The sequence below is a fragment of the Camponotus floridanus genome, unplaced genomic scaffold (genome assembly GCF_003227725.1).
Source record: "Camponotus floridanus strain SB8 unplaced genomic scaffold, Cflo_v7.5 scaffold17, whole genome shotgun sequence".
Classification (NCBI taxonomy): domain Eukaryota; kingdom Metazoa; phylum Arthropoda; class Insecta; order Hymenoptera; family Formicidae; genus Camponotus; species Camponotus floridanus.
This window is the reverse complement of record NW_020229292.1, coordinates 2,398-12,510: the sequence shown is the minus strand read 5'-3', so window position 1 is coordinate 12,510 and position 10,113 is coordinate 2,398. Positions and strand designations below refer to the sequence as shown.

The 10,113-nt window shown below is 44.6% G+C and overlaps 1 protein-coding gene across 1 annotated transcript; it reads left to right on the top strand.

Annotated features, from left to right (window-relative positions):
• The first annotated feature begins 5,856 nt into the window (after positions 1 to 5,856).
• LOC105257610 lies at positions 5,857 to 9,111 on the top strand. Its single transcript, XM_025407281.1, has 4 exons — positions 5,857 to 7,098; positions 7,148 to 8,161; positions 8,235 to 8,421; positions 8,531 to 9,111. Exons 1-4 carry the CDS (start codon positions 5,857 to 5,859, stop codon positions 9,109 to 9,111), a joined length of 3,024 nt encoding a protein of 1,007 aa, XP_025263066.1.
• The last annotated feature ends 1,002 nt before the right edge of the window (positions 9,112 to 10,113 follow it).

The following is a 10,113-nucleotide window of genomic DNA, read 5'->3' as shown; positions in this document are numbered from 1 at the left end:
TCGGACAAGCCCCCATCCTGCTGCACAGTCAATCAACATCAAATCTCAGGAAGATTGGCCAACTTTACCATCACGTGACACAACTGCTCCTCCTTTAGAAGAGCTTCCTAATGACTGGGTTTATAGACCTCCACTGCTGGGAAAATCGATAGCTATCCCGATACGCAATGATTCTGTGCATAAGGAGATACCTAGCATGGTATTTTCTAACAAGGATAATGTTCAGGCTAAACGCACGGATATCCGAGTCATTAGTAATGTTCAAATAAAACCGCCTAGAGCGGAAAATCAGCAAAGGGGGACATCCGCTCGTCCACGACCGACCCAACCTCCACGGGATCTACCGTGGACGACTGTGGGCAAGGATGGAAAAGCCCTAAAACAAAAGAAAGAGAAAGTCGCGACACGTACTGAGAAAAAAAGACTACCTAAAACCGCTGCGGTAAGCCTGAAAGGTAAAAGCTCGGACTTCTCCTATGCCGAAGCACTCAAACGAATTCGATCCCAGATTTCGCTCCAGGAATTGGACATTCAAATGCCCAAAGTAAGAAGGGGCATTAGTGGCAACGCTATAATAGAAATACATGGACCCGATAATGCCCTTAAAGCAGACCGTTTGGCATCGGAAATACAACGAGTCCTACAAGAAGAAGCTTATGTTTCGCGTCCCACTATTACTGGTGAAATCAAACTAATTGGAATGGATGAATCCATTTCCAAGGAGGAAATCATTGAGGCAGTATCAACTACGGGCAATTGTAAGCCTAGTGAAGTCCGATCCGGAAAGATTGGTCGTACGAGAAATGGTGCTGGCATTGTATGGGTTCAGTGCCCCAAGACTGCTGCAATTCTACTTACCGAAAAGAAAAGAATACCAATCGGATGGTCCACTGTTAGAGTGGAGTCTTTAAAGAAGCGCCCTCTTCAATGCCATCGATGCTGGCAAATAGGACATGTGCGTGTTAACTGCAAGTCGAGCAAAGACCATAGTGGTTCCTGCTTCCGCTGTGGTAAGACAGGACACTCCGTGTCTACCTGTAAGAACCAGGTTCGATGTATATTGTGCTCCGACTTAGGAAAGGATTATAATCACCGCATGGGTTCTATTAGATGTACTGGTATAACTGTCCCATCATCTGACAGGAAGCCTGCCTTCTATAAGGCAGAAGCAGCATCTGAGGACACTTCACACGATCAGATTACATCACGGATTGACTCACCGGATAGAATCAACTCGCCCGATAGGAGGACGGACGAGGTCGAGATGGAAGAATTGTAGTGGGTTGTTGTATTAACTATTAACTATTTACATATGTACAGCAACTTATTACTATCTACCTATTTACAGTATAATTATGACTAAGATATTACAAATAAATTTAAATCACTGTCGAGCTGCTCAGGATCTCCTCATGCAATCGGAGATTGATCATAAGATCGGAATATCCATTATTTCGGAACCCTATTATATACCTTCTGACGTTACGTGGGTGGCTAATGGAACCGGCACGGCTGCCATCCACTACAACATGCAACACACTTCATGTATTGGAATAGTCAAAAAGATAGGCAGTTTCTCCGTAGCTGTGCTTTGGCGAGATATATTGATCGTCTCTTGCTATATCTCTCCTAATTGCGATAATAATACGTTTGAGGAGTTTCTTGATGAGCTCGGTGAGTGTGTGGAAATGACAGACTCGGACATACTTATCGGAGGAGACTTTAATTCATACTCGATGTTGTGGGGATGCCCTTTGACTGACTCCAGAGGCGACCGACTGGCTCGATGGAGTGCTTCTTACGAACTAAGTATTGTGAATAGAGGCTCGCAACCTACATGTGTGAGGCATCAAGGAACATCTATTGTTGACCTCACATGGGTGAGTTCCTCACTTGATCCGAGGATCCGTGGATGGTCTATACTCGATGAAGAAACCCTTTCGGACCATAGATATATCTCTTATGTGATACTTATGGATGGTGGAACGAGTGATATTCGCAAAAAGCAAAGATACGTTAAGTGGGCATACAAGAAATTTGACAAAGATAAATTCCAGGAAGCTCTGGAATGGAGATGTACTGGATTGACTCCCACGGCGGAAGACACTTTGTCTGCAAAATGGGCTCAAGAAATAATAACTGATGCTTGTGATTTTGCAATGCCGAGAGCTAAGCCAATGCGCAAAAACTGTGCGTATTGGTGGAACTCTAACATTGCAGAGCTACGAAAAGCGAGTCTATCCGCTCGACGACGTTGGCAGCGAGCCAAGAAAAGATCTAGAAAATCGATAGATGAAATTCTGGAATACGAAGAATTGTATAGGACACATAAGAAAAAGCTTACAAACGCAATTAAACGAGCTAAGACTGACGCGTGGAATGATCTTATTAATACCATCGATCAAGATCCTTGGGGTTTACCCTATAGGATCGTACTGAAGAAGCTTCGTAGATCTACTCCATGTATTACTGAAATGATGGATCCGAACATCCTCGATAACACTATTGAGAAACTATTCCCTACAGATCCTCTTTGGAATATTGACAATATCCCTCCAACAGTAGAAGAGGACGAATGGATAGACGAGTATTCTGTAAGTCTGGAGGAATTATGCACTGTATTGCGCAGATCATCTAGCGTCAATAAAGCCCCCGGCAAAGATGGGATCAAAGCCTTCTTTCTGAAGCACTTGCCCACATCCTTCCTTGAACATCTACGGAAAATTTATACGTTATATATGAAGAAAGGGGAATTTCCCAAAGTTTGGAAGAATTCGATCCTGATTCTTATTCCCAAGGGGGAATTAGATCTCGTCAATCCTAAAGTTCGTCCAATTTGCCTATTGAGTGAATTAGGTAAAGTCTTGGAGCGCATAATAAATGAGCGTATCTATGAATGGATGAGGACACACCCAATATCCAATCTCTCTGCCAATCAGTTCGGCTTCCGTAGGAAGATGTCCACCTGTGATGCTCTGAATATCGTCAGTGAGTATGTACTCGATGCTCGCCAAGATCGCGAAGTAGTAATCGGAGCTAGCTTAGACGTTACGAACGCATTTAATTCGATAAGATGGTGTAACATCAGGCAAGCACTACAGGAGAGAGGTTTCCCGAATTATATTCGGAGGATCATTCGTAGTTACTTATCGGATCGTGAGATTGAATACTCAATAATGGGTGATAAAACACAAATTAAAAATGTAACGGCTGGTGTTCCGCAGGGGTCGGTCCTTGGACCGACCCTGTGGAACATTGCCTATGATGGTGTACTTCGTACCCCCACGGAAGAAGGTTGTATCATCATCGGTTACGCCGATGATACTTTGGTCCTTGCCAGGGCTCCAACCATCGAAGTAGCTAGAGCTCGGATAAATCTTCAGCTGAGCCGAGTGTTGCTCCGAATTCGACAGCTCGGACTTGAGATCGCTCCCGGTAAAACGGGAGCTATATTATTTAATCTTAGACTACCTAAACCTAGAGTTAATCCTAATAATAATATTAATATGTACAATGATTTATACAATGATTCATATTCTATCAACGTGAGTCACGAAAGGATACAATTGCAAAGTAGTGTAAAGTACTTAGGTCTCATTCTTGACGGAGCATGGAAATTCATCGATCATTTCCTTTACGTGGAAAGGAAAGTATCGAAAGTAATTCGGGCACTGTGTAACATCATGCCCAATTTAAGGGGCCCTACCGAGAAGAAAAGGAGACTCTATGCACATGCAATTGCCTCTATAATAAATTATGGAGCTCCAATTTGGAGCGAGGCTTCATACACCCAGAAGTCTAAGGATCTGCTACGACGGGTGCAACGAATGACTGCGATAAGGGTCATTTCCGGATATCGCACAGTCTCCGCCGACGCAGCCCTATTATTAGCACGAGTAATGCCTACGCCCATCCACGCGGCATATTTCAGACGAGTTTATTCCCGAGTTAGCGACCTAAAAAAGGTACGATATGTGGACGCCTCTGGAAGAAAAAGAAATCAAAAAGGATGAATTGCTTCTGGCACGCAGACAATGGAAGCTATATCTGCAGCGTAACGATGCTGCCGGTAAACGTACATTGGAAGCCGTACTACCGCATTTCGATCATTGGCTAGATAGACAATTTGGAATGTTGACATTCCACATGACGCAAATAATTACAGGACATGGGTGCTTTGGCACTTATTTATATCGCATTGGAAAAGCCGACTCTGCTCTGTGTCCCTTCTGCAAAGCAGAAGACGATTCTCCGGAGCACACACTCCAGACTTGTCCGGAGTGGAATGATGAGAGAGAATTACTAACTAGTTCAATTGGTGATGATCTCTCTTTGAAATCTGTGATTCAGCAAATCTTAGAATCAGTAGAAAACTGGGACGCCTTTCTTGAATTTGCAGAAAAGGTGATGTCTTCCAAGGAAGAAGATGAAAGAGCCAGAGAAAGACTCGGCGAAATTTCGAATTAGACTAATTTTTGATTCACGACTAATGGAAACACTAACTTAAGACACATATACATACCTTGACGTGACGGTCCAAACACACACACGCATACACATATACAATACGGCGGGGGATCATACTAGGGGGGACAGGGATGGGGGCGGGGTAGGGTAGGAGGGGAGTTGGGGTAGGGAAGGGATGGGGGTTTTTCATTCACTCATTTTTCATAATACACAAGCACACTGACACTCATACCAGGGACATTTATCGAGTTGGGGACATTGGTAGGGAGGAGGGTGGGGTAGGAGAGGGTAGGGGGGGAGGGATGGGATTAGGGGAGGGATAAAGGGGGGGGGAGGGGCAATCATTCGCTCATATACACGCACACTAACATTCACGCACTCAACACTACACGCATACACACACTACACGCACAATTACACACCATTCACTCATTATATACAGGCGCACGCCAATATACACTTTATACACACACTACACATACACTGGACAGAGGATGCCCGACGAGGACGAGGACGCAAGTCCAACGGACACGACTCCCGAGGTGGATCTTATGCAGACGCGGGAACCCCTCGGGAGTCAAGTCCAGACCTGACGGACGCATAGAGAGGAGTTTTTAGTGGGTAGGGGCCGTTAAATAGGCCGAGTCCCACACTCCCCTGGTCTACGGGGACCAGGGGGTGCGTAACTGCATTTTCTCCTCTCTCGTAAAAAAAAAAAAAAAAAAAAGGTTAGGTTAGGTTAGGTTAGGTTAGGTTAGGTTAGGTTAGGTTAGGTTAGGTTAGGTTCTCCTCCGATTGCAGGCCACCTTGACGTGGTGGAGGGGCTTAGCCGCCCCCCGGTCTCCGGGCCCATCGGGCCCCTCACTTCGACACCTAGGTGTCGGGGGGGCCCGGTGGGTCTCTCGGGCCCCCACTTCGACACTTTCGTGTCGGGGGGGCCCGGGGACCGGGGGACGGTGACCAAGAGCCTGCATTGCACTTCCCTCCCCGGAAGGGAGGAAGGGGGGCTGCGCTCCCTCCGGGCACTCTGGCCTGATGCGCATAGGGGTAGGCGGCCCTGACTGCAATCGCCCGGGTTGAGGATCCCGTGAAGGGTGGAAAAACACCCCAATCCTCTTTTACTCCCCAGTTCATGCTCCTATCCCTAGATATCCCTTCTCTGGCTCTCTTACCCATCCCAACCTTACCTCCTTTTCCTCCCCATGGACCTATTACTCCCAATTCCTGGTGTGTGAATGTGTGTGTGTATGTGTGATTGGCGCATCTGGCGCATGTGTTCCACCCCTACCCCTCATCCTTTTCATTTCCCCGTTGTCCCCAGATTCCCCCTCTATATTTTTCATGGGGTGGCTCCCCTCTATCCAATAGCCAAACTAAAAAGAAAAAAACATGGAGCACAACGAAGAAGGAAAAAAGTTTAGTGCCGCAGTGGGCTTCGGATCCCACAGCGACCGGCACGGGGAGGGTGTGGACCCTGCTCTCCCCGGGTCGTCATCCGTCGAAGGGCCGACCGCTAGTTTGCCGGCGGGGCTAGCGGAGAATGTTGCGTCCGCTGATGACATTACCAAGAGGAGACTGAGATCCTGCACTAGCAGGACGAGTATTGGCGACGACGACCTCGCCATGGATCTCGAGTCTTCCTCTACGAAAATTTTTAGAGACGACGATGGTAGCGACGACGACGCAAGGTCTTGTGCATCTCCTGCGTCCAACATATCCTCTGCAACCTCTCGATCGGTTGACAGAAAGAGAAAAAATGACGATCGCGATTACTGTACATCCGCCGGTAAGAAGAAACAACTAGAGGATGGCTCCTCTACGGAAGCGCACGGCTTCAAGGAACCGGCTAAGTCCTTTTCAACCAGAGGTAAAAACCTTGGTAAATTTCCAAATAAGACGCAAAAAACAGAGGTAGAATTACAAGGCATGACTATCGCGGAACTAAAGAGCTCTGCATTAGAGTGGATCGACCACGTTGAACAAATCCGTAAAAGTAGTGGAAATCTTCAAGGAAGACTCAGTGGTATTATAAAGGATCGACTTATCAGTCTAGGTGATATCGTTAATTGCCTGGCTGAAAAGGCTGAAGAAAGAGGAGATCCTATCTACCACAAAATGCAGTCAAAGGAGCTTAATGCGAAAATTAAGTGTCTAGAAAAAGAAGAAGCTAAATGGAAGATCGAGAAGAATAGATATGAAGATGAGATCCTAGCTCTAACAAAGAAAAATGAAGAAATTGAGGCTAAGCTCTGGGCTGCAGATAGAAATTTAGATGTAACGAATAAGACTATGAGTAAAAAGACTTTGGAGGACTTGGACAAGGAATGGCCAGCACTCCGACCTCCACTTCAAGGAGTACGTAAAGTGCTATCTTCCACCAACCCCCTAATCCAAGCCCCGCCCCCAGTCAGCTCGGTCAATCCTCATAAGAGCTCGGAGGATATAGAGATCGACAGTATTACTAAGGAAATTAAAAAGCTAATGATGAAAAAGAAGCAAATGATTAAAGAAAAAGGAAAGAAATGTACTGACAGAGAGCAAGAAACAGAAACTGAGGATGAGAATAGGCCTCAAAGGAAAGGCAAGCCTAGGATTATTAGCAATATTCAAATTGCTCCACCTAGGCCTTCGGTGAAGAATAAAATAGACACGGGACGATGAAGGGTGGAACGTCGTCCAGAAAAGAACTAGGAAAAAAGATACTAAAGCTAAAGATAGAGGAGATCTACAGTCTGGAAATAAAGGCTTCAAAGGCACTCCACCAAAAGATAAGAGCAGCTCATCTAGGAATGACCGCAGCCAGACTAGAACTAAAAAGGTTCCTAAGACGGCAGCTGTCACCATTACAGTGAAAGAAGGAATCTCGTATGCCGAGATCCTACGACAGGCGAGGGAAAAAATCTCCCTACCTACCATAGGAATCGACGCCTCTAAAATTCGTAAAGGAATCAATGGAGGTATAATAATAGAAATTTCTGGTGAAGGAAATACCACCAAAGCTACCAACTTGGCTAACAAATTAAAAGAAATCCTGCCGGATAGAGATAACGTTAGGATATCTCAACCAACTGCCATGGCGGATATTAAAATCTCAGATCTCGACGACTCAGTCACCAAACAAGAGATCGTGGAGATCATAGCAGATCTAGATAAATGCAACCCTGATACTATAAAAGCAGGGGATATTAGATGGATGCCCAACGGCCTAGGCACCATCTGGCTACGATGCCCCGCCAGCACAGCCAATAATGTGGCGGCCTCCGGCAAGATTAAAGTAGGCTGGACTGTGGCCAAAATAGAGATCCTACCAGCCAGGCCCCTGCAATGTTACAGGTGCTGGAACTTTGGACATGTGCGATATTCCTGCACATCTACTGTAGATCGTAGCAGTCACTGCTACAGATGTGGTAGCAGTACGCACAGAATCAGCAATTGTACTGCGCCAAATCCACATTGCATCATTTGTGAAGAAAAAGGCAACAAAGCCAATCATCGACTAGGATCCGCTGCCTGTAGCGCTATCAACAACGCCAGCAAGAATAGATCACTCCCACGCATTAGCAGGGAAGAGTTAGAGGCTAGGAATAAAAGAAATATTTACAATAGAGAAGACAGAAGAGAAGAAAATATTTACAATAGGAAAGAAGAAGATATCTATAACAGTAACGATCCGGATCGGAGGACGGAAATGGATGTAGAAAATGATATTTCATAAGCTAATTCAGATAAATCTCAATCATTGCTGGGATGCATATAACCTTCTGCAGCAATATATGGTTGAACACGAGATAGCTATAGCTGTGATCTCGGAACCAATACACATTCCGACAGACAATTGTGCTAGCAGCTCAGATCAAAAGGCTGCGATAATCTGGAAATCCAACTTACTGAGAGCACAATGTAGAGCTATTTCCTCCGGCGAAGGTTTTGTAGCTATAATGTATGGTCAAACCGGTAATATTCTCATGTTACATATCGCCTAAGGTTGGCTCGACTAAATTCGAAGAATTCTTAGATGAACTAGAGTACGAAATTAAAAGGCTGAATCCCCATAATCTAATAGTAAGTGGCGACTTTAACGCAAAGTCAACAGCTTGGGGCTCGACATACACCTGTTCTAAAGGCAGGATACTTGAGAATTGGGCTATTGCCAACGAGATCATCCTCATGAATAAGGGGAACGCCCCTACATGTATAAGACAACAAGGGAGCTCAGTCATCGACATCACATGGACAAACTCCAGAGCTGTTGATCTGATACACGACTGGAGAGTCAATGAGAACGCTATGACATACTCCGATCATAATTATATAGAATACAGTCTCGGAGATAAAAGAATAAACAAGGAGCTATTGAATAGACAGACTACCAACAGACTCCGTTATCCTAGATGGTCATCTAAAGACTTTGATCCAGATATGCTTGTAGAAACGGTGGAACACTACTGCAAAGAATATATTAGCAATAATAATCCGAACTCGACTAGTATAGATCCGGATGAATCGGCAACATGGATCAAGAAAATTATGACAGATGCCTCTGATATGTCAATGAAGAGGATAAAATTACATCCTAAAAGAAGGCAAGTCCACTGGTGGAACTCCGAGGTTGAGGATGCACGGAGAACTTGCATTCAAAAGTAGGAGAAAATGGGACTCGCGCTAAAAAGAAGAAAAGAGCAGATACAGATGAAGTAAGGAAGATTAGAAAGAAAATATAGACTAGATAAGAAGATCCTGACTAGAGTGATACTTAAAGCTAAAGAAGAGTCTTGGAAGGCGCTGATCGATACAATAGAAGAAAACCCCTGGGTATCCCATATAAATTAGTCATGGGAAAATTGAGATCATCCGCCCCAGGACTGACTGAAACACTATGTGCAGAAGAAGTCAATAAAGTTATATCCGATCTCTTTCCTAAGGTCATAGATAGCAAAGAACACTATAAAGTCCGAATTGGCGAATGGGATAATGATTGGGATGTTACCGCGGACGAGGTATATAGAGCCATACAGGAGAAAGCTAATAACTCGACTGCCCCTGGTCCCGACGGGATTACCATTAAAACCTGGAAGCATATCCCATATAATATGACCCAGATCTTATCTCAAATATTTACCGCATGCATGAGAAAAGGTAAATTCCCTAAATTATGGAAGACAGCAAAATTAGTACTTATCCCAAAAAGTAATACTACTAATATTTATGTAGACGGACAGGTAAAAGCAAGACCTATATGCCTGGTCGACGATGTTAGTAAGATCTTGGAACGCATCATTATGAACCGCGTCAATGATTGGATGGATAAGAGACTAAGAGATGGCTTCTGGATCATATCCTATAACCAATATGGTTTTAGGAAAAATAGATCCACCATTGACGCTCTCACCAAAGTGAGACAGTACATAGAGAAGAACGTAGCGAAAGGAAACATGGTCATTGCGATAAGCCTTGACATAAAAAAACGCCTTCAACAGTATACCATGGGAAACTATTAGAAGCGCGTTAGTTAAGAAAAGGTTTCCAAGCTATCTGAGAAGAATACTTCATGATTATTTACAAGATAGATACATAGAATTTATAGACATACACGGACATATACAACGCTACCCGGTTACCGCTGGTGTACCACAAGGCTCGGTAATT